Source organism: Erithacus rubecula (genome assembly GCF_903797595.1).
Source record: "Erithacus rubecula genome assembly, chromosome: 6".
In the NCBI taxonomy this organism is placed as follows: Eukaryota; Metazoa; Chordata; class Aves; order Passeriformes; family Muscicapidae; genus Erithacus; species Erithacus rubecula.
Genome location: NC_136688.1, coordinates 24,510,765 through 24,536,400, shown reverse-complemented (window position 1 = coordinate 24,536,400; position 25,636 = coordinate 24,510,765). Strand labels below are relative to the sequence as shown.

Below are 25,636 nucleotides of genomic sequence, written 5' to 3'. Positions count from 1 at the left end.
TGGCCTCCAGTTTTACTTCTCATAGTATATATGCTTACTTAAAATGTTTTTTAAAACCTCTGCGTTAATTTTGTCTACAAAATCCTTGACTGTTGTATTAACCACAGTTTATTAAAACTGAAATCAGTTTGAAAGCTAATTTGATTTCCAAATTATTTATGCCACTTTATTCAGTTAATTCAAATAATTTAGAAAATTAAAATAATATATTTGTTCTCTGTTGTCATTACTGTTTGCCACTTTATTTGAATTGGCTTTGACCTCACATATTGGACCTTAAATCTAGGTCTAAAGCTATTAACCACATTATTTTAATGAACTAAACCTAGCCCAAACAAAACTTTGTTTTTGTCTGTTTCAACGTAGTCAATGCCTGCCACTACTATAAAAAGCTTCCATGAGAAATAATTCTGAGCAAATCACAACCAAGAAAATTACTGGCCTAATTTAATTACTGTATAATTACATCTGCTTCTTTCTCTGTGTGAATGTAGCCAATAATAACTGTACTATAATTACAATCTCCTAAAAAGAATAATCACACAACACTTAAGCAAAGTATCAAATGCTCTGTCAAAATCACAATACTCTACCGAGACAAGTTGTTATCAGCACAATTTTCCCCAAACTAAAGACTTCTCCATGGGTGCAGCTTCCCAAAAGCCAGGTTCAATGGTCATTAGGGATTTCATTTTTTCAATGAGTACAGCTCTGGGACAGCTCACCATGTGGTTTCACCTCATGGAGAGAACTGAGGATTTGAGTGATGTTATATAAGAAAAAAAATATTAAAAGATAGTGAGAGTTGCTGAGCAACACAGTATCTTTCCGGTTACAGTCACAAAATTTGCCTATCAAGGGACTCTGGTTTTGAGTTCTTTCAGTTTGAGGCTCAGTGCAGTTGTCTTTGCAGATCTGAAACAGGCAGGCAGATCTTAGTCAGATCCAGGTCCTGAACCAGCTAACATTTTTATGCCAAATGTAAGCAAATCATAATTGTTCTCAGTGTTTCTTCCAGTAATACATACATATATGCACATACACATTCATGCATGCTTTTAAAATACCTAACTCAGATAGTAAAAGCCTTTGATTGCAGATGACAAAAATTCCATTACTTTGTTTTAATAGTTATACAGACTATAACAACTCCTAGGCTTGGGATCATCTGGTATTTGAAGAAACTTGGAACACCTAACAAGACATGGAGCACGTGAAGCATACATGACATTTTTACCATATTTGCTGGGAGAAATAGAACTGAAATATCTACAAAGCTTCTGTGTAGGGAAGCAAGGTGCAAGATTTTCCCACAGCTAAAAAAAAAAAAGCCCCAAACAACAACAGCAGCAAATCCCTGAATTTATCATAGAAGGCACTTTATACTTTCAGCAGGCAGTTTCTGTGTTCTTGCCCCTTATTAAAGGTTCCTGGAATCCTCAAGCTCAGGAGATTCTTGCTGCCAAGCCTACTACCCACTTGGCTGAATCAGACATGAATCACAAATCGAGACAAAGATCTCAATGGGTGGGAGGTGAAAGAGCAAGTTAAAAAGGAGAATGCTCCCCAAATGTACGTGAGTGAACCCTTGCACAAACCTGTATCTCTGAGCTTCTGAGTGCAACACTTAATTCAGCTCCCAAGGTAGGGTAAGGCTCCTACAGCAACTCACTTAGCTCCATTATTACCACACTTCACCTTCTATTGGTCCTGGGCAGGAAACAGGCTCCAGAAGCACCAAGCATTAATCCACACAGGAGTCAGGGTTTATGAGTAGACACAAAGCTGTCTGGGGCCAGAATGTTGCCTTGTGGTGACAGACATCAGGACAGCCTGGTCCAGAGACAGAGCTGCAAGCATTGGCTTTAGAAAGTCTGTGCCCTGACATGAACAGCTTCACACATCATTCTTCACACTGAGGTCTCTGCCAGTCAATCCCAACCAGTAATTCAGAAACAGTGTAACAATGTCCCTGGTCAAGGATATCCCTGAGCCCTCTCCACCTGCTGGATCCCTGACTGTCCCTGTATCCAAGACCCCAAGGGAACTTAACACTCCCTGCTTGGTCACACAGTTGGTCTTCCCGTGATGTAGGAGTGCCAGCTGGAGCTGCAAGACTGATAATCAACAGCAAGGGAGAACATGCACTCCTAAAGAGCAGCAGTCTGCATGCTACACAAGCAGCCTCCTGATCAGCACCTCTCAGCAGACTGCCAGGCAAACTGTGAACACACCTTCATCTCTCCCTCCCTCTCTTTCACCCTCCAGCCTCCAACCCTTACAGAAGAAACAGTGCTCAGCCTGTTCTTAACCCCTGATGCTTCTGGCTTTGCACTCAGCCACGGGTGAGGGCCACAGCTGCTCAACCTCATTTGGCAGGTGGATCCTCTGACTGCAGGGTTTCCATTTCCTGTTTGTGCTGCACTCAGGATGGGCTGGGCTAAATCTTCAGAGTCATGAGAAACACTTAATTCAATAAGCAGAAACAACACTGCAAGTCAGAAGCCTCAGGTTCCTGTGTTTTCTCCCCCGTGGTGCCTCACTATGCAGTGAGATGCACACATAATTTGGTTATGCTACTCTTTAGGATACTTGGAAAGCTTGCTGGGCATTCATTATGTCTGGACTAAAGGAATAAAGTGAAGGTAAGAGAAATAGATCATCAATATCAGACTCAATTACTAGCAGCACAAAAATCCATGTCCCACTCCATAGCTGGATTCTGCTTGAACACTCCAGGAGCAGTTTCCCCCCAAATCAGATGAAAATGAATTACAAAGAAGCAAAAGCTTTGCTGGCCTACCTGCAAAAAGCATCAAGAACTACAGTCCGCTGACTATTCTGCAGGAATCTATGTCAGCATTTTGTTTCTGGTTATTATCAATTGAAATATCTACAGGCCAAAAGACAATAAAGTAATTAGATGGCTTCAAAGGTGCATTGTCACAAGGGTTTCCTTAATTTATCTCACAGATATGTTGTAAAAGCTGATACTGTTGACTGAAAGAGATTTTTACTTCAACAAGAATATGTTATTTTCGGTTCAAAGGGATACTAAACTGTCTGCCTTCCATAGCAGGCATTAAACATGGCCATTATCCCTACTTTCACAGCTTGTGGTCTGCTCTGAAAGACACTGGTTCTCTAACAGGATGGAGTTCTGCCACCTGTCCCTACAGAGCACAGAAAAGCTGAACCAATGACATTCTGCCCCTACCAGCGTTCTGCCAGAACATCAGTCTGGCTAAAAACCGAAATGTAATTATCCAAGAAGTAAATGCAAAGCTCCTCACTATTGGAAAGCTGACTCAGAGCCCAAACATTCAAGATTTATTCAGGCTGTCCATCACCCAGAACAGATACATGGTAAATCAAACATCACTTTGGCAGATGGTGTGGCAGAAGGAAAGAAATATTCCTTAACCTCCAAAACAACTGCAGTTCCAATCTTCAGAAACAGTCTAGCAATTTGATAATTCTCTGCCTGTCTTCCACATCTCGTGGGTCACTGACTGACATCTCCAGTCATGAGAAGGGAACATCTAGAAAGACAACACTCTTTAGGTGACAAAATAAGCCCAACACCCTATCAGGCAGGCCACAGAATTATCAGCTCCAAACATAATGAATATTTGGGAATACTTAAAACCCAAACAGACCCACATTTCTCTGTACACAGACCAATAAATGGGTTTAGCCTAAAACATAATCACAACTTGTTAAGGTGCAAATGTGTCATTTGTGAACTGTGCATGACCTCAAATCCAAATATACTACAAGTGCCAATCCGTTTGAATCAGGTGTGTTTCCTGCGAAACATCAAGAGAGACTGTGTTCTGGCAAGAAACCAGGAAATAACTTCAATCAGCTAATCTCCCCTGAGTGAACTTGGGAAGGAAACTGAGCATGTGCTTCATCTCATTTGGCATGGTGGTGCAGTCTGTTACCTGGAGACACAGCTCTATGCTGCCTGCCCAGCAGTCCAGGGCTGGGCTCACCACCACTTTAACATCCCTGGGACTCAGAGGCCACAGCAGAATCTCCAGTCTGAACAAAGAGAAATAAAGAAAATATTAATGCTTATCCTTTCTTACTCTTTCCTATTTGCCCGAAACCACTACCATCCAACAGGAATTGCAAAACTGTTTTCTACTAATTGGTCAAAGACCTCTCTCTTCCTATCCCCAACAGTTCGGGTTAGTGGACACATTTTGAAAGCTGAACCTACTTTCAACACATCCTCATGTAAGGGCCCAAGAAGCTGCACCCCATATAACTCTGAGACTCTGCCTGAAAGAAAAGTAATAGTTGAAGACTATGGTACTGTAACTCATTTTTTCTATAGGAAAGGATAAGAAGCACAAGGACAGAATTAAGGTTTCTTCACGTATACATCATACATATAGAGAGGTATTGATTTTCAAAATGTTTTTATATAACTTTTCTTTCCTACCAAGATAATTCAGCTTCTAACATCTTAAACTGCCAAATACTCACATGCAAAAGATCTGAGCAAATTTCATTGCTTCAGTATGGAATCTAGGTGCAGATATGTGCCCTTTCTCTGCTCGAGTTCCCACAACTGCAGGTTATAACAACTCTACTTCCGAACACTGTTGAATATTTTAAGTAATTAGTGCTTGTAAACTAATTAGAGACACTCAAATAAGAGAGTCAGGTATTCAAATAAGCAGTAGTATAGTGTTTAGTGAAAAGGAGTATTAGAGTCTAAAACTATGTCATGTAAAAACTGACCACACTCACTGGTAGCAGTTTGCCAACCGCTCCTCCATCTATCACAAGACAAAGTCCAGTTCTCCACCTTTCCTTCCCTGTCTCCTCTGAACTGCCTCTTGCCTTAGCCCCTAAAGAAGCACAAGGAGTTACTGCTTCCCTTGTGGTGCCCTGCACTGTTCAAACAGGGCCCACCCCCTGCAATGGAATGCGAGTGTCAACATGCGATGGGCGCTGCTACTGAGCGGGGTGTGGTGTTTACCTAGGGGAAAGCCACATCCTTCAACGCTTTAATAACCCAACTTCACCAGTGTAACTCTGAGATTATCCCAAACCACTCTGGTGAAAGGATTTTGAAACAAACAAACAACAACAAAAAAACTCCAACCAAACAAAAACCCACACTCCTATTAATGGAATGCAGCAACGATTCTGTGGAAATGAGGACTCTTCACCTTACCCCACTGGAGCAAGAGGCTTACAAGGTAGTTGACTGATTGTGAAGCAAACCTAAGTCTAGAGAAACTTCTCCTTCCCCAAGTCAGCCCTAAGATCTATGTAAGGAAAACAGAGCAAAGATTACTTCTCCCTTGAGCAAAAAGATACTTTCTGTTAACAGAACAATGTAACAGAAGTGAGCTGAATTCCTCCTCTGTATCAGTAGCAGCTAGCCCCAGAGAAAAGGGGTTATTTAAGATTTTAATTTCCATAATATAGCCTTAAGAAAGAGAATCAAATTCAAACCTTACATAAGCACGAGTGACTCAACCAAAGATTGAAACTGAAACAAGGCATCTGTCTTCCTGAAGAGTTGTGGGTGTTTGAACAATAGCAAATGTGTTTTATGGAGCATGTTTCCTCTGCCCGGAAGGTAAATGTGTGTTCACCATCATGATACTGGAGATCCCACCTTTGTAGAAGCATAAACATCAATTGCCAACTATTGAGATGCAAACTCACCTAAAAATAAAGTAAAATAAACAGGGTGCAGTTTATAAAGATAATTTATCTACCAAAATTTTTATCTCATGGAGATAAAATCAAAGAGATTAAAAAGCCCCCATAAAACTTCAAAGAACTTCATACTCTTGGCTCCTAGCAACAGAACTGCAAGCCACACTCCCCTATCTTGCACAACCACCTACACCAGCCTCCTGAAATATGGAGCAAGCAGCAACTTCTGTGCCACATTGGACATGGGTAGCAAAACCAATCAATTTGCCAGGGCTCCACAAAAAAGAAGGCAGGCATTTGAAATGTCATTTGCAGATGGATTATGACCTACACTGGACACAGGGGAACAGGCCACACAGAGAAGTTACTTCACAAGCCAAGACTGATTTTGCTGCCTATCTACTCTTTTTCTTGAAGAATGCAATGTAAAAAGAATATTGGCGACTTGGCTACATTTATCCTATAGTCCCAGACAGGATTGTTGCCTGTAAAATCAGAGGACTGAAAAGGCATACTAGGATCAAGACACAGAGCCATATCAGAGGACATATTTCTAGAGATGATGTGGAAAATCCCAATGGATAAACAGGGACAGAAGACAGATGATTAGTTATCTGTCACTCCAGTTTTAACATTGGAATGGGAAATCATAATCGGGACGTTAGCCAGTTCTACTGCTGGAAAAATACTTGACAACTGTTGGCATAGTGATTAACAGTCACTGGACTGCTAGAGAGCTCAGGATTTGCTCCCTTTCTCAGTGTCTTCACTGAAAACAAGTAATTTTCTTTGGTCTGGCTATAAATTTTGGGAAAACAACTCATCAAACTGTTATAGGGGCCTGATGAGTGCCCAAATCCAGGCAGACCATTAAGCCAGAGAGAAGTCTAGAGGCTTACTTCTTCCTAACATATAAAATATGGTGTCATTATTTTTTCTACTGACTGCCTTTGGTAGCCCTAGTGGTATCATGAGCAAGTGATAGGTAAAAGGACGTGAAAGTCAGGAGTCTCCACTTCAAAATCCTTTCACAGATTTTTCAACAGAATGACAGGATCTGTTCTGAAATTAGTACCTCAGGATTTAACTGCTTACTCTTTCTGGGTTGGTACAAAGAAGGCAAAAAATGCCACAGAGCAAGACAATACAAACTGTATCAAATTATTAGCTCAAAATTCTGATACTCAGCATTTTGCACTATGAGAAGTGAGAGCTGAAGCGTAGGAAGGTTTCTCAGCTTCTTCAGATTACATTTTCCCCTGAACAAAGCTGACCCTTTGTAGGGTCAGCAATGCTGTTCCTACAGACCCTACATGGGTGGCAAAGGAGGGAGCCCACACCAAGCAGAGCTTATCATGACTAGAATATTCAGGTCAAGTGCACTTAGCCAACAACCCACTCAAACCCTGCACAAGATAACAGCTGATCTGCATGCAAAAACACTGCTCACACAGATTTTATCCTTTCTGCTGCATCACATAAGCATATAATGATGGAGAAGAGTACAAAGGCCATACAGACTTCCCTAGCTCTGCCTCTTTCAGAAGATCAGGGTCTCAAAACCCAGATTTCCTGCACAACCAACAAAGCACCACTGCACAAGAGGTCTTTATATGTGTTTCATTCTCTGGTGATTTGCTCCAAGTTACCCACCTCAAAAAAGAACTAAAACTGTCTGGTTTGCTTCAGATTGAACAACTCTAACAAAAACTTGAGCTGTTTCCAAGGCTAGAAAAAGATTCACGTTGACTCCACAAAAATATTCCTAGTGAATCCTCTGAAAAGCTTTTTAAACTTACATTTTGAGGAAGGAACCCAAAATCAAACAGGAATGCCTTCAAAGCAGGAGTAAGCAAAGGAAGGAGCAGAGGCCAACCTGACAAAGCCTGGCAAATTGCAAGAACCTCAAATTAATTTGCAGTAGAGTCTCATTAGTCTTTAATCGCCTTCCGTGGAGACTGCTGGGCACAGCACACACAAGGGATCAGTGTGGCTCAGCTGTGAGGGATGTGTTCAGCCACACACAGGAGGAGAGCTTGAGGAGGCTCAGCTGTGAACCAGGTTTCCCCTACACCAGAGTGCATCTCTCCTGATGCCTGAAGAGCCTCTCCAAGTGCAGCCCTGCTGTATGTGCCCTCTCTAGCATGGGCACCTCACCCCAGCCAGGCAGCGCTGCCTCGTTCCACAGCACATGCTTTGGGAATGGAGGGAGCATGGAACAGCACTGCATGTCAGCACCTTCTGCTCCTGCAACACGTTCAGATCCAGAGTCACACTTGTGCTGGAAATTTAATAATAGCCTAAATGCAAAACTGAGTACTCAAAAGTTAGAAATTTTCAGAGTTGAAGTTTTCGGTACAAACTTAAAGACAACCATTACAGCAGCAGTAAGCTGCTTTCCAGATTTTAGTGAATTTGTTTTCATAACCTACTAAGAGAAGTGTTTTATTAATATCTTATAGGGAAAAATACTGAAGGAAAGGTAAGTTAACATGAAAAATACACACTAATTTTGAAAACTTAAACTGAGATGTCAACTTTTTCCTAATATTCAGTGTTATACAATACTGTAAAATAGTGATGTAGAACAGCTCCCATTAACTTTGGCTGCATGTTCAAATGTTCAGTGTTTCTGCTAGTAAGGCCTGCTCTCAAGATAGTCAAAGGAGAATGAAAATAATACAGTTATTGGCCATGGGGAAAGTCTCCATAAATAACTTCCCTAGTCTCTTCCCAGGCAAAGAGGGACTGTGAAACTGTGAAAGGCAGCAGTTCTCCACATCATTCAGCAGCGTTAAATTGGGAAGTCAGCCTTTCCCTTCCTGTGATCTGCTGCAGAGCTGTCTGTGAATAAACAGAGGTTCTGCAATACGTGTCATCAGTCACTGTGGAACTGTAACTTATCCTTTGAGTTGGCTGAAAATACAGAACAGTTGAAAGTCATGAATTCTGTGCATCAATTGCTACACCTGCTTGTAATGAAAGACAGCAGAACATTAACATACCCACACTGCAGGCACGTGAGTTTTTTCATTACATATACTTGGAACGTTTGACTGATGATATCTTAATATAGTCGTCACATGTTCTACCTTTTTTGAGAATGTATTTTTCCTCGAATTTTAAAGCAATAATCTGCTTGCCTATTAAGTTTTGTTCTTCTCTCTAGTCCCTTCTATTTCCAGTAGCCTTCCCAATCCCTGTCAGTCACTCCCTTTCTGCCTGGTTGTACATAACCTGAACATATCACAACCCTTTTGCCTCGCTCCTCTCCAAAGTTTTGCCTTTGAGTAGACTGCATTAAAACCTTGCAGCAACCCTTTGCAATGTGTGAACCCACAAGGCTGGTCATTTGAAAGCCTAAGACAGTAGCACTATCTGTGCCACATGCTCAGAGGATCTTTGAAGATTTTCAGCAAAGGTGGTGATTTCAGAGCATCTGAAGAGGTTCCAGTAGTGGAAGGTGTTGACATATGGCAATGATGTTCCATCCATTTCCAAAGTATGTGCTGCAGAGTGAGCCAGGGCTGGCTGGTGCTGGTGAGAAATGCCTTTTTGTATGGGAAAACCCAATTCACAGCTGCCTTGTGCACAGCTGAGCCCCATCAAGCTCACCTCCTGTGCCTGGAGTGGGATGGCTGAACACATCCCTCACAGCTGAGCTCCATCCATCTCTTGTGTGCCCACAACACACAGACTTCGACTGGCACCAGCACCTCAAAGGTGAGAAGCAGAAGCCTGTATTTGATTCACTACTCCACCACAGGAAGCAAATGAAGTAGAGCACAGAAAAGCAGTGCTGTCTTCAGTGAACACCAGTAGAAAGAACTGCTGCAGTGTTCTCAACTATCTGGAGCTGCTTGAAAAGAGCTGAGGCACAAAGAAAGCTGTGTTCTCTGTAGCAGCTCAGAGTAGTGAATGCAGCTATAACTAAGACTGGATCACTTTATATTGGGTTGTGGCAGAGACCAGGAGACAAAATCAGTTATATTGGTAATGAATAATGATTTTCTACCATCACTGAAAACAAAGAGCTCCTCTCTCTATGCAATGTTCAATGTAATTTATCAAGAGTCATTATTCTTATCTCATGGAAGTTGTATGAAGTATGTACAAAGTTTTATGAAGCAGTTTCTGCTGATACATGCCAAGTGAACTGTGCCATTCCCACTATTTATAACTCATACAGTTCTGCAACATCCCAGCTTCCTGTTAATCCTCTGGATGAATCAGACACACTTCAGTACCAATGACACCCAGACACAACATGTTTCCATACATATTCTATATCACCTGTAACCACACCTCTGTTAGAATGTGGCTCACACACAGATGAGGTCAGAAGGCTGAATGAGAACCACAGACTGAAGTTGAATGTGAGTAAAATAAATGTGTGCTGAGGTAAACAGTTTAAAGTGTTTGCATCACTGTGTCACATTACTTGGATATTTCAGCCTGTAAATATGGAGTGCTCCTGGATTCTGGGTTAATGCCAAACCCCCATAAAGCAGAGTCTGTATCATGCTTGCTATAGTCACCACCTGGCTTGGAGAGTCTGTCCCAAGCTCTAAATCTGGATCATGTCAAGTCTATGATCACTGCTTCAAACGAGCTGTCAATTTGAGCTTACCAAGGAATAGATTTGTTAAGCAACAACAATAGCCAGGCCTGATGGGTTCAGGGTAGGTTTCTATAGCATCAATCTCACACCTCCGTGTTTTGGAATGGAAAAGATTTCATCCCTTGTGAGAAGTTCAGCACTCATCAGTACAAAAATCCACTCAAATGCTGCTGGTTATGTGTTATCCCAGAAAGCATTCCCTATTGCCAACAGGAACAAATCAGTTAAGCACTGGAAAAAGTATCTGCTAGCCTGACATTGGATGAACAGGCAGCCTCTCCCCTTCCCTATACTTTTGTTCAGAAAGATTGATGGAGAGTAACATCTGCTCCCACTCCCCTCCTTTTTTTATATTTTTCTACAGGTACACTATGCTTTGGACAGACAATGCAATCTTACCCAATTTGTGAGCTTTTGAGATGAAGCTCTGTTGGTAGAGAAGAGCACTTAAAAATTCAATTTAAACCTACGCTATGCAATATCCAAATTAACATGGACTGACAAACCAACTCTCTGCCTCAGCCCCCTTTCACTGCAAGAACTACCCTGACTGTGAAAGAAGAGACAGACCCAACTGCTGCAGTACATCAGACCACCTTTTCCTTCCAAGATGTGTAAGGTTAACATCACTTTTTGTGCCACCACATTTGATAGATAATCACTACAAAATGCCATATGATGATTCTTAGTATTTTTCAGCCACTTCTGAACAAAACTGCTATTTACCACATAAATATAATGTGCATTCTCAGCTTCCAGCATTAAATGGCATCACATTGTGAGCATTTAATCAAACCTATCAACTTCAACACAATCCATTTCTAATAAACTTTAGATGTGAGTTGAGGTAATTTTTGAATATGTTAACTACCATGCTAATTACATGTGTAATCAAATTAACCAGTAAAAATATTCACTCTAATCAAACCAGTCTAACAGGGTAATAGTGTCAGAACCCAAAAATATACAGACATGCAAAATTTCCAAACTATTGCTCCAGCCACTACCCTTATTCCTTTTAAGGCTGGCATGGGTTTTCACAAATGAATCTGCTGAGTCAATGATAGTTTGAGAAAAACACACTTAGGTATGACCTCTTTAAATATGTTTCACCTCATGATGGAGTAGCTTTTTTCCCACCTTTCCAATTGTAACAAGCATTATGAGGAGGTTTGAACTATAAAAGTGGACATACAGAGAAACTTCTACAACACACCCAACAGCAGGTCCATAATGAAAAAGTTATCAGAATTCTTTCAACTTTAGACTGTATGCCCAAACAACACGTCCTTTAACATATGAAAAATGAAAACTATCAGAGCAAAATTGATTCAGAACAGAAGCACCTTGTTACCTCTAAGTCATCATTTCAGATATAACCAGGATTAGAGACTCTTATCTGATAAGGCATTTAATTGTCTCTCTCTCAGCTGAACAACAAAATCATCATTAGATCTGATACTGCAGATGTTTTGATATACTCCACCACTGCAATGTACAGTGGTAAGAATTCATCCTCAAACTGAGAGAGAGCTCTCAGTTCAGAGTTTTGTTGCAAATACTGTGCAAATATGGAACATTACTGCTGTTTGCCTCACATTTGTTCAGTAGGAAGATTTCAATATTTGGGACTGTCATTATAAATCTGCATGTTTTTAACAGCATGACATGTATTATTCCATTAAAAGCAGCTATTTTGTGAGCAGAACACTAGAGCAGATTAGTTTCTCCCTGACTGGTATCTACTGTCTTGCACCCTCACCAAAGTATCTACAGCTTGTCACTGTCCTCTATAAACTTGCTCCAAAAGCCCTCCAACCTCCCTCCCATTTCCACACCTCCTCCTAACTTCCTTCCTTTCACCCCTGTGCCTCAACTAGCATCTTCCACATCCCTAACCTCACCAACCCACAGCACTGTAGGACCCTTCCCATACTTTCTCCTAATTACTCTCAGGAGAGGAGACACTACCTGCTGCAGCTGGATCCAGCATGGAAGCACCTATGGACTAGCCAGTATGCACATGACAATTTGCCAGTCAACAAAAGAAACAGGAGACAGCTGTTTATCTCCTCTGGCACCTTCTCCCCCAGAGAAGTATGCACTTATTTTGGCTTCCTCTCTTCCACCAGTCTGACCTTTGTGAAACTTTATAGAGCTCTTAAAGAAACTTTGAGATGTCTTTCAGCCAAATTTGGCAGTGGCATACCTACTAAAGCAGTTGCAATTGAACTGATAGAGTGATTACACAAGCTCTCTTTCCTTTGGAGAGTAGGCTAAAATCCCATTAACAGTCTTCCTTATGTCATCCCATCATTCCTATTCTTCACTTAAAAATAACAATTACATTCTACTGCATTAGCTTATGTAACCCACCCCTGAGACAAAGTAGTTGAAAACTTTCATTCTATATTTAATAATTTATTTAGTTAGTTACCTATTAAGTATGTGTGCCTTTCTATACACTTGTCCATTTTAAAGTACTTCATGTTATGAAAAATAACATCAAGAACATCACTGAAACCAAACCAAATGCACTTCACTAATGAATATCCTCCAAAGTTTCTGGACTGGCATCACTGCGTGCAAGAACTGAACTGCTTTTTCTCTAGCAAACTGTCAGCTGTTCTCATGGTTACGGTTCTGGGAATTTGGAATGACAGGTCACAGTTATGAAAATGACTAGATTTATTTGGCATGTTTCTATCTAACAAATAACATTCTCCTATAAAGAGGACAAGTGGCTGCTCTACATTAGCATGGTGTTTATTCTCTGTGAAAACCACTCTTTGAAGTCTCTGTCCCAACAAAGAAGGTGCTAACCAGACTTTGTACTTCTTAAAACTGCTCATTCACAGAATGAAGACAAAAATATGTAACTCTTGTATCCTCTCCATTACTATAAAAGCACCGCTGGTGTTTTCACTGCAAGATTCAGCTGTATATATGCACATCCCAGATGGCATGAGGCAAGGCTACAGAAGTATGTTTCCCATTTAAATGCAGGAATGTTAGCTTTTGCCATAGGGTAAAATCTATTCAGTCAATTGGCTACTTAAAAAATAACCAATATTTCTTCTTTTAAGTTAACTGCCAAGAGTTACAAAGCTCCAAATATGGCATTAGGTGGTTTCCATTAGCACAGCTTTGCACAATTGTTTTTCATTGAACCCCAAGTTGAACAAACAGGACAGCAGGAGAACAGGCTTCTCTCATACTTCCATGCCTTTGCTGTTGGAAGGATCTTCCTTCAGGAAAGCCAGGAGAGCCTAATTTCAAAGCCCCTGCTAATTACTGCAAAATGACATGAAAAACTTATGCAGAGAAACTGGAACACCACCCACTGAGCTTCCCTCTCAAAGGTGGACCTGCCCAGATGCAACAGCACTTTGTCCCAGTGGAGTGGGGCTGGGACTGCTCTGTCGTCATCAGCCACAGCCCCAAGATATTCACTGCCCCCACAGGGGCTCCAACACTCCAGGGACGTGCCCACGTACTGTGCTCAAGCAGAAACAAAAATCTAACATCATCATGATGTGTCAATCCATCCAGCCCCAAACGCTCTGTGAAACACTTAACTGAATCACTCTTCCTCTTGGAAAGCTGCTTGCCAAGTGAACTACCAAGGAGAACTGTCCTCCAATGAACACATCAGAGACAGCACTCCCAGGAATACCATCCTGGGATTTAGGGCCTGGGAACTCCAGGGCAGCAAGCCCCAGACACAGAGGCTCCTGAGCTCCCCATTTCACACACAGTCCTGCACAGGTAGCTTGAGAGCGACAGCATTTCAGACTCAGCTGGGTCCTGATCTCCAGGTTAACAGTAGAGAGACCTGGGAGGGCCTTCCTCAGCTTAGGTCTCAAGCTCCTGGGTCTCCAGATGGAAGCCTTGAAGCTCTGATAACAAGAACATTATCAGAACTTCCACTCCCACAGTTGAAGACCTGGGCAAGTTTCCAAGGTCCCTGGTAGGCACTGGGGAGCCTGGTAGGCTTGACAACCCAGCAGTTCTCCAAGCACTGGTCTGAGCTTAACCATAAGGTGCCAGACTCCAAATTAACTTCTAATATTTTCAGAGAAAAGTCTCAGGGAATTCCCCAACACAAGGGAAAATTTTAAATGTCAGAATTTCCCATGAATTAGAAAACAGTAACTTTGGTCCACCTCCGATTTCAGTCTCCCTCAGAAAAGTCTCTATGCTTTGTGTTCCACTCTTAGACCAAGCCTTCACCTATTAAAATACACTGAAAACAATAAATATAAGTAAAATGCTCCAAATTGCCTCTAAAAAAAATCTTCAAAATATAAAAGCATTCCATAGGTTCCTAAAATTTGTAGTTCCTAAAATCAGCATTTCTAAAATTTGTAGTTATTTTCACTTGCATATGCCTGTCTTGAACCCAAAGCCTTCCATTCCCAAACAAACCTTCATCCTTCCTCAAGATTTGAGTTGAAAGGACACACCCTGTAAAGCTGAACCCCCAGAGGTACAAAGCACAGACTCCAACTTTGGCATGGTGTCAAGTCACTGCTTTGCTGAAGAAACAAGGCTGGACAGCATTGTCCAGTACCAAAAGACATCACAAGAACTGTCCTGGATGCCTCCAGGTAAGCAAACCACCAAAAGTGTGGCCACCAGAGATGAGGGACAGTGCACCTGACCTCAGGAGAAACAGCAGATTCCTGGGATTCGAGCTCTTGGTGGTAATGCAGCAAGGAAGGGAGGGATGAACTCTGCAAGCAGTCACTGAGCAAGTGACTTTAATTTATTAGGTAGTGCCATGAAGTTCTGCTGGTTTAGAGTCCTAGGCACCAGTCCCTGCTCTGGTTTGACAACGTGCCACAGAAGGGATAATGAGATAAAATCAGCCAGCATGCAAGCTCCTGGTGCAGAATTTTCCCCATCTTCCCCTACACTGCAGGTATAGAAACACAACTCTGCCTTTTAAAACATCACATACTTTACCTGAGTTGAGGTAATACTTGCTTTACTTTACCAAGTAGGCAACAAACAGTCCTGCAGCTGACTAAACTTTGGAACACTGCAAAAGCTTTTTCAAGAACTGAATTATTACAATACCATCAATGTTCTCATTTTCCCACTCACCTAAATGAACAGGACAGACTCCCAGAGTTTAAAAGACTTATAATATGGATATTTTTAGTTTGTCTAAAAATCAATGTTAGAGATTTTCTTGCAATTAAAAAGTGACTAAAAAGACTTCCTAAAAGAAAGTAGTACCACTCACACGATACATGCATGTCAGACTACAGAGAAGGATACACTCCCAGTCATTTAGATTTCAATATTGTATTCAGTATCAATGACTTCAAAGATGCAGAAGCATAATCTTTGAGGCAGCACAGCTTCTCATCTGAAGAATCAGTTTTGCTTCAGTCTATATTCACAGGGAGTTTAGCCAGCTGCCACAATGCCACCTCAGAGTTCTCTCACTGCTGAAGCGTCACCACTTAATTTTTGCTCCTCATTAACCACACATACTGCCATAGTAGGGACATTGAGTCAAATGATCCTATGGCCCTTTATTATCTTTAATTTCTGTTCTGCTACTTTCACAAAATTGCATAGCAGGTGTTTTAGAAAAGAAAGCAAAACAACAGTAATTTTTTCCCCTGCAAACCGGACTCTATCCCAGAATCAAAAGTACAAACTAAGTATGATTATTACAGGTTCCTTGATATTCAAAATGACAAAGTACAAAACCCTTTTGTGTTTTTCTCTTCCAAAATCAGGCCACAAGTTGATGCAAACAAAACCAACACTGTGCACAGCTTTTTAGTTCCTGTACCATGTGTCCTCTAAAGTAGTAAACCCACAATTACCATGAGAAAAGTCCAGCTGGAGGTATCACCTACAAGTCGCATTACTTCCTCTTTATACCTTTTTAATCAAAGCATATGTTCTGCTTGAAAACAATTCAGCACCAATGAGTTGGCAGCAGAACAACAATTTAAGCAGCGGTATCGACGAAGGTGGGAGGGAGAATTCACTAAAGCTACATTTTTCAAGCACAAAAGCTTGAGAAGCACGCTATATGGAGCCAGGCAAATATACATAAAAGAAAATATGAAAAAGCAACTAAAAGTGCACTTCATGGATGAAAGCTGCCAAATTACAGAGGGGATTTACTGAGAAGAATGTGTTGCTGCCAGAATGGACAAAAGCATGCATTCTATCCATTCCAAGCTCCTCCCCATCTCCTGTCATGCTCACAGCAAGAAGCAGCTCAAAAATTGACAACTACAGACTCCAGGACTGAAAGAGACAAAAAATACCTGCTGGGAAATGCCTGAAATCTTTTTATTTTGAGCATCTGACACAGGAGACTGGAAAAAAAGAAAAAAAACAACCCACTGAGGATCAAAAAACATCTCCCCGTATTCTTGGGACGCAAAGTGCAATTCCACAGCAGAAAGGAACAGCGCACACCTGGCCGGGTTTCTGAGGAGCCCACGTGCAGAGGCGCTTTTCCAAAAGGCGCAGCAGCCCGGGCACGGCAGCGCACTGCTGCCGGCCCAGGACAGGAGTTTCCCGGAGTTTGGTCACGGAAACCTCGCTCCAGGCGGGAGCATCTGTCGGCCCCTGAGGCGCCCGGGATGGCCCGGGCAGGGGCAGCGCGTCCCGGACGAACCGCTCCGCCCGCGCCCCTACCTGGCTGGTGTCCTCGCCGTGCTCCAAGTGCACGATGCCCTGGCTCCTACACTCCGTGTCGCTCAGCACGTCGTCCTCCGAATCCTCCAGGAGGGACGAGGAGCCGGTGGAGGAGACCGAGGAGTTGGACAGCCTGCGGGACTGCAGGTGCAGCGAGCTGCCCGTCCTCAGCCCGCCGCCCTCGGGCCGCGGCGGCCGCGCCTGCGGGCTGCCCTGCGCCTCCTCGCTCTCCTCGGCGGTGACGGTGAGCCGCGGGATGACGGGCGGCAGAACCCCGTTCGGGGGTCGGCAGCCCCGCTTCGGCCGGTCGGGCAGTTGACGGGCGGCGGCGGCGGCGACGGCGGCGCAGCGCGCCTCGAAGAGGGAGCAGAGCTCGCCCACGGTGAGCCGCTTGGCCCGGCTGAGCTCCGGGCTGCTGTGCAGCCCCGCGCGGGGCTCCATGGCGCGCTCGGAGCCGGGCGCCTGCCGAGCCGCGCTCCACGACCGGCGGCCGGAGGCGCGCATGGGGGAGCGCCGCGCTGCCGCCACCGCCGCCGCCGGGAAAACTTCTTTGTGGCTCCGTCAGTCTCCCGCGGCTGCCCGGAGCCCGGCGGAGAGGCGCATCTCCAGCCCGCCCTGCCCGGGCAGCTCTGAGTCACCCACGGCGACAGCCGGAGGCTGCTACCGTGCCCGCTGACCCGGCGCCAGGGCCATGGGGGCGCGCCGAGCCCGCCCGATCGCCCGCCCGCCGCCGCCGCCCCGCTCCGCCTCGGCGCTGAGGGGAGGAGCGAGCCGAGCCCAGCCGCGCCGCGGGAGCCCCTGCCCGCCCCTTCCCGCCGCCACCCCCACCCCCTTTTGGTTTCGCTTTCCCTGCGGCGGCCCCCGGGGAGCGGCCCGGGGGTGTCCCGGTGCCCGCCTTACCTCCGCCCGCCGCCCCCGGCCGGGCCGCGGCTCCCGGGCACGGCGGCTGCGCAGCGCGGCCCCACAGCCCGGCCCGCCGGGGACGCGGGAGCTGCCCTTTGACCCTCCCCGGCATCTCCGCCCGCTCAGGGCTGTGCGCGGCGGTCTGGGGTCCGTGGTGACCATCCCCTCGGGCACCTCCGGGCCTCCTCGGCATCCCGGGGTGGCTCGGCGCTCCCCGCGGGGGCGGCGGGGCGGCTGGGCTGTCACCAGCCCGCGGGGACCGGCTGGCGGGGCGAGGGGGGCCGCGCGGTGCCCGCGGCTGGGGCGCTCCCCTCGGCGGGCTGCGGGCGCCCTGGGGCGGGGGCGTGGGGCAGCGCCGGCCTCCCGGGAAACCCGAACCGTCTGTCAGTCAGCGCGTTCCCTGCCGAGCAGTGCTCCATCAGGTTGCCTTAAGCCGCCGGTTGCTGCGATACCCCAGCCCCCTTTACGAACAAATTTCAGCGTTCGACACCCCCTGCCTTGGTACTTCTTGCCTGCTTAACTCCCACTCTTTACCTAAAATGTAACCCGTGCTGGGATGCGGCATGTGTTGGAATTGTAGCTATTAAGACCTTTGGAGCAGAAAAGGCGTTCTACCCGTAGGGTTACATCAGCTGAGATGATTACTAAAATTAATAATTTTGGAACCAAATGCTAAAGTCTTCAGCTGAGTTTTTGCTCATTTATCTCATTGTTTCCTTGTACTCTCCCATCTGTCTCTCACCATCTGCTCTCTCTTGCCTGGTGCTTGGGCTGGGAGCTCCACACTCAGCGCAGTCCCAGCCCGGGCCACGGCAAGGACTCCTCCCCCCCGGTGATGCTATAAATGGTTTGTTAACTTGTCTTGTAATTCGGTCAGATTATATGGCCGCAGTTGTTTATTTTACAGTTTGATCTTGCAGGTTACCTTTGAAAAAGCCTGCTCCAAAAGGCAGCACACAACATGCCTGCCTTCTCCTGAGGAGGCTGCTGTGCTTCTCACAGGGCCCACAGCTTGTGAATACTCAGGAGCAGACAGAAGGGCAGCTGGGAAACTTCATAAATAATCAATCTTTGGACACTTTTCTGGAACTAACTGGTTCCTAGAATCCAGAATTTGGGCAGTCCAAATTTTCAGCTTAAATGGTGAAGCCTTGTGGTGGACTTAGTTTTGTGTAGAAGCCATTGTGGGAGTTCTCCTAAAGTGTATATGGCAGGGGAGGCAGGGCTGACAGCTGCCACCAAATTATGTGAAAGCACAACCTGTAAAGTGCTTTTTAAAGTGTAAAATGGTTGGCAGTGCAACTTTTTTGCAACAAGCAGTGAGAACACCAAAGCACCTGTAGAAGGGTATTTCTTCATGGTAGATTGTGATGGTTTTACGTTCTTCCTAAAAGAAGATAGTCCCTGCTTTTATTATTAATTTTGCAATTAGTTTCAAATTTCACATAGCAGAAAGGCAGTCTCAAAACATGAAAATTGATTAGACTTAATATATACCTAGAGTCATAACAGTTCAATCAAAAGCATGGTTTTATAATTGACAGTTTTATAAGAATACAGTAATAAATTTATAGATAAAGCAGAAAATGCAGAGGGTGGTTTTAAATGGATATTCAAGATTGTGCACACACACACGTTGGACCCATGTAACTCTTTTATGTCACTGTGGCAGCTTCTGTCTGTAGATAAGCAAGCTGGAAAAATATATTTATTCACAGGAGAGGGGTTACGTGTGAGCTTTCACAGGGCAAACAGGAACCCTTCAGGCAAGCCCTGCTACATATGGAAGGACATTTCAGTTTCCAGTCTCTTTTAGCAGTTGCTCTGTCTGCTGATTCTGCAATTACAAGATTGTGTGTGGTCTATGATTAGGAAACCTTATTTAGGAAACCTTAACCTTGGCAACGGTTCTGGCACTACCAGCTCAGTTCAGTTATAGAATAAAATTTAAAGGTTTTTACTTTCAGCTAATGAAGATGGAAACAAAAACATGCAATACATTATTATTTTAATAAATACAGGTATAAAAATTGTCCTTTTATAATATTGATTAGTGATGATTGCTTGGATCAGGTTAGGTAGGTTTGACTCCATTTATAGCACATCTGTTCTAGAGAGCTATTGATCTCTGAAGTTTGCATAAGATTTAACTCAAAATGTTTCAAAGCTACCCAGAAAATAAAGAAATTCTTCAGTCAGTATCACCACATTTTGTAGCAAGTGTACAGCTGTTTTAACAAATGGAATGGTACTCTGTGTCCTGACAAAGTGCTAGTGGCTTGTACTTTTCACTTCTGGAACCCCGCATTCCTGACAGGACAGGGCTGCCCGCATCCACTGGTGATGCTTGCCAAGAGTTGGCTCTGATGAGAGACAGATAAAAATGTCCCTGTTGTACAGATGGGTGGACTGATAGACAGTACATGAGTTGGCTATGTACAGGTAGTGACTGTATATACATACAGCTAGTCAGGGCAGGAGCAGGGAGCGTCACAGCTCTGTGCTGCTCTAACTGCCAGATCACATTCCCACCTCCAGGGGTGAAACATTTTGCTTATCACAGTCATTCTGGCTCATATCGGAGCTGCTGCACACTGCCAGGGTTTCACATTTCACACACGCCTGCTGCAAAAACAGCTTTCTGCCTTTATTTATATTGGCAAAAATAAAAGTCTATTTCATTCCCATGAAATCCCTTTCTAAACACTGTTATCATTAACATATTGCTTATTTCTACTTCCTTTCAGTTTGTGTTCCCATAGGGTGTCTAAGCCTCGACCATACAGAGGCAAAGATGTGACAGACATTTCTAAGTAGATTAGAAAGATTTCATGAAGACAACAGTTTAAATATGATCTAGAGAGGAGCTTTGGGTTTAACTTATCATTTGTGGTACATACATATTTTTTCACTGCCCACATGAGATTTCTTAGAGACCTTAGAGCATGACGTCTGAGAAACGCCACCTTCTTTAATTCTGTGCTGGGCATTCCCTCGGAACGCCTGAGAAGTTCTTCAGAGCTGTGATTCACAAGGCTCTCTTGGATGCAACGAACACAAGCATTTATTGGTAGTTACCATATCTCTTTCAGGATATAGCTGGAGATAAAAGGAGTTGAGTGTGTTTTTATATAAAAAGGCCCTTTTTCCAGAACCGGCCCAAATGCTGGCCGTGCCTAAGGGAAGATCTCAACTTTCCCACAACCATTCATGCCTGAGGCAGAGTTTCCCCTCTGTGGGTAGGAGAGATCTCTTCCTGGGAAGCCAAGGGGGAAAGCAGTGGGTGGGCTGCCTGCCTCTCAGGAGTGGTGTCAGGAGCAGCTCTGCCAGGGGGAGATGCTCCTCTGTGCAGAGGAGGCGGGAGCAGAGCAGCGGGTGGCACGGCCAGCCCGGTGGCGCTGGCAGAGGAGCAGCTGCAGGGACAGCAGGCAGCCTCAGTGGCTCCTCACCAGCTCCAAAGGGGCTGGGGACCCCTGGCCCCCAGCGTGTTTCATTGCTCTGTCTTTGCTGCTCAAAGTGAACAAGTTAGTGCATGTCACAGTCACATCCTGGTTTTGTCATACAAACACTGCCAGACCAAATTATGCAAGTGCACAGCTGCTGCATGCAAGAGGAGAATGAGACTCCAAACACAGGACATATGACGTGAAAACATTTGCTGCAATAAGTGGGAGCTCTTCATTTTTGGGATTCATTTTTGTAAGCTACTCGCCAAATTTCTGTATGCAAGACATTTTATATATTCTTGATATAAACTCTGGATGCTTAAATGAAACCTATATTAAAAAGGGAAAAAAAACCCCGAGAATGTCTTTTTACATAAGAAGAAGCAAAACTGTAACTGGTCTAAGAGTATGAATCAGGCGAACCTGCAGGAAAGAGACAATAAACTATGAAGGTCCTCTCGTGGCTGGAATAAAAATTACATTTCCAAGTCACGACTACACAAAGTAGCTCTGACTATTCAGCTGCCTCACATACTTAAATGGAGAGAGGGAGACAGCACACCTCAGGCACAGTCAGATGCCACTGCCCCCTTGGAAAAATGGGTGCAAGTGTTTGGAATCATGAGGTGATAGCTATGACAGTGAGAAAGGACACAAAGGATAAGGCCACAGGGGAGGAAGGAGTGTGCACAGCACCCCTGCTAACAAAATGTATGCTGCTGTATAGAGCACAGGGTTACTCTAAGGAAGAGTAGGGAAGTACTCTGGAAAGAAAGAGCAGGTGAAGATCATGACAGAGAAGGAAAAACCTGGGAGAAAACGCATTTTTCTCCCCCATCTGCACCATTTCATGCTGCAGGCAATTGCTGTTCTTCATTATTCCCTCTCACTACTTGTATCCCTCATAGTCTTACGGCTGGCCTGGGGAGCCAACAGTATCCAGAGAACAAAATGAAATGGGTGAGGAGAAAGAGCCCCAGGTATAGTATTCCATGACAGAAGTGTGCTGAAAGGAGCAACCAGGTAGCAGCATCACTGGCTGCAGCTTGTTGGTCTGGCATGTGAGTTGAGCGCTCCCTCCTCAAAGTTTCTGAAGCTCCACAGAAGAGCATCTGGGATGCTTTCATGGTTTCTGCTGATGTTTTCCCTGTTCTTGCCTTAAGTAAGGGATTTATCTTCCATAGCTGGCATTTTAGCAGAAAATCCACACAAAATTTTTGTAACAAAATAAAAGGAATTCTTGATGTTGTGTTTGAGATGATTAAAGGTAACACTCCCTAACAAACATATTCCTCTTAGTTCCCTGTAAGCTGATGGTGAGAACTACAAAATGAAGGCTTGACTTAAAGATAATTACTCCTGTGAAGCCAGTTCTTAGCTTGATACTTCAAGTAAGCATAGTTGTTATTTTTGACTAGCCATTTGTAACATTGGGAAGTATTTGCCTATATTTATGGTGATAGTTGCATCAACTTTCATGGACTTACTCTTGTTTTATAATGATGTAAAGAAGAAAGGGATAATTGTGAATAAAGATAGACTATTTCAAGAAGTTTAATTTCAGCTGTTTGTCCCGCAATCTGTGGGTATGTTTAAAGAACAAATAATGGTTCTTCCCTATCATTAAAATACATCTTTAGCTGAACACTGTTCCACTTTGGAGACATTTAAAGGAATAAACTGTTGTGGTGATTTGGGTCTGGCTGGATGCCAGGTGCCCACCAAGGCCACTCTATCACTCCCCTCCTCAGCTATACGGGGAAGAGAAAATATAATGAAAACTCAAGAGTTGAGATAAAGATGGGGAGAGATCATTCACTGATTATTATCACAAGCAAAACAGACTCAACTTGGAGAAATTAATTGACTTTGTTATTAATCAATATTGGACTATGACAATGAGAAGTAAAACAAAACTTAAAAAACACTTTCTCTCACCCCTTCCTTCTCCCTGGGCTTTATTTTATTCGGAATTCTCAATAACTCCTCCCCTTCAGAGATGCAAGGAGACAGGAATGGAGGTTATGGTCAGTTCCTTAAGTGGTTTCTGCTGCTGTTTCCTCCTCAAAGAAAAGACTCCTTCCTCTCCTGCCCCTCCTTCTGCACTGACCTTGGTGTCTGTGCACTTGTTTCTCTCACTGTGTCCATGAGTACTTTTTGAACAATAACGTTTTTTTCCTTCTCAAAGAAAGCTGCTCCTGTAGCCCCCACATATGCAAACCTAATACAGTTATAAAAACCTCAGTATTACGGAAAAAAGCCCCCACCAAACCTTGAAATTCTGAAATAACTAGATTTTGATGAAGATTAAAGCTAAATATAATATTTTCCACATAAATCATCACTACTATTATTTATTGCAACAATCTGGCATGGTAGTTGAGTTGAATAGTCTTTTTAATGGCGTTACTACACAAATGCGGTGAAAAAATTTGTATCTCAACAGTCACAAGCTTTTATTGCTCTTTGTAAGAGGGAAATCTCTGGAAAACTCTTGAAACTTCTTACTGGGCATTTGACTTCCTGGAATCTAGGGATGGGGGAGCTTAGTACACTAATACTCTTGAAAAGTCATAGACACACCCTGGTGAGATTAATGATGCCTCATGAGTGTGTATTTAAGAAAAACTAAGCAGGAGTAACTATAAGCAACAAGCAAGCAGGTTTGTTCTTTTTTTATTGTAAGGTTCTGGTCTATGCTTGTGCAAAATGACTCCATATGGTTTGTAGAGAGTTTTTTATGATATAAAAGTGCTCTTTGGCATGACCTAATTCCAAATTAGTGCCAATGTGTCTCTTACAAAGATCACTTTTCCCCCTGTATTCTCAGCATCTGTTGGCACACATATTTACCCAGCTTTGTGAACTAGACCACAGTATGACACAGAACTTGACAGATATTTTTATTCACAAGACTTGCTGTTTGTCTCTGGAATCAACTAAAGTATAGAATAAAAATAGTAATGCAAGAGAGAATAAAAAATTAAAATAATTTGAAACTTTTTCTCTGGGGTTTTTGACATTTCTGTTTCATAAAATCAAATACCGCATGCTTTATGCTTATTTGCCTGTGAGAAGTACCTTCTTCACTTGAAGTCATAGGAACTGATTTTGCACTAGTATGTCCGTGTTATCACTGTCCTCAAGGTGTTCACTACAGGTATTGGAAATTGTTTAGGCAGAGAGCGTTGCAAAGGAGTGCATTCCGTAACGGCTTAATCGATCATAAACATGCCAGGGAAAAGAGTGGCCTATGAAATTCGCCAGAATGGGATGGGCAGGGAGGCGGATGGCCAGCCCCGCCGCAGCACCGGCGCCGTGCGGGCCGTTCAGCACCGCGGACAGCGCCGGGGCTTACAGCCACGGCCGAGCTGGAAACCAGCCCAAACCTATGTCCGTGCTCAGTTATGGTAGCAGTTCTGTCTTCAAAACAGGGAACCCACGGTTTGTCACCCGTTCGAAATCCCCAGCGCTGCTGCTGCTAATAATGCCTTTATGAAGTGTCTGATAAGGTTCTTGAACAGTGTCCTGGTTTGGGCTGGGACAGAGTTGATTTTCTTCCTGGTACAGTGCTGAGTTTTTGGATTTAGTATGAGGATAATGTTGACAACACACTGTTGTTTTGGCTGTGCTAAGCCAAGGACTCCTCAATTTCCAAGGTTCTCCCAGTGAGGAGGTGCACAAGCAGCTGGGAAGGGGTGAAACACTGCCAGGACAGCTGACCCACACTGATCAGAGATATTCCATCCCACAGAACATCATACCCCATAGATAAACTGGGAGAATTGGTCAGAAGGTGTCTTTGTCTCTGCTGCTTCCACCATTGCTAAGAGCACACAGAGTTCTCTTCAGTAACTAAACTGGGATTGTAGATCATTAGATTGAGTTTCCATCTGTTTCTCCTTCCCAGAGAACAGATTGCAAGAAAAGAGACTTTGAAGACCATACAGATAAACCAACGATTCTTCTTTGTAAGGAGCTACATTACTAAAGTCAGGAGTGGTCAATTTTTCACCAAATTATTTTAATTCCTTTGACAGAGTAAATGGCACAGCATTCCTCCAGCCTCCTGAAGTACAGGTATTTTCCACTGTATTTTCTTTTCCACTAGTAGCACAATTTGTCAACAGTGATAAACGAAGTAGCTCTGCAAAAGTACCAGGGGAAAAATATTCTATGCTTTTACTGACATAAAAAGATACTAACATGGCATTTAACATCAAGGGAAAAAATACAGCAAAATGAAGAAAAATTGTCAGAGGTGTTTTATTCATGCATCCAATGCATCATTGCCTCAGGTAAG

At 43.8% G+C, this 25,636-nt stretch overlaps 1 protein-coding gene across 2 annotated transcripts in view; it reads right to left on the bottom strand.

Moving 5' to 3' along the window:
* The window catches only part of ITPKA (inositol-trisphosphate 3-kinase A), a 41,430-nt gene extending 23,651 nt beyond the window's left edge, over positions 1-17,779 (bottom strand). The window contains exons 1-2 of one of the 2 annotated variants that reach the window (XM_079309043.1): positions 16,985-17,779; positions 16,609-16,659 (exon numbers count right to left, since the gene is read on the bottom strand). In XM_079309043.1, the coding sequence (XP_079165169.1) occupies positions 16,609-16,659; positions 16,985-17,488 (555 nt within the window). In that variant the 5' untranslated portion in view covers positions 17,489-17,779. The remainder of the gene's footprint in view (positions 1-16,608; positions 16,660-16,984) is intronic. The other variant, XM_079309044.1, reaches the window with a different exon arrangement.
* Between the last annotated feature and the right edge of the window lie 7,857 nt (positions 17,780-25,636).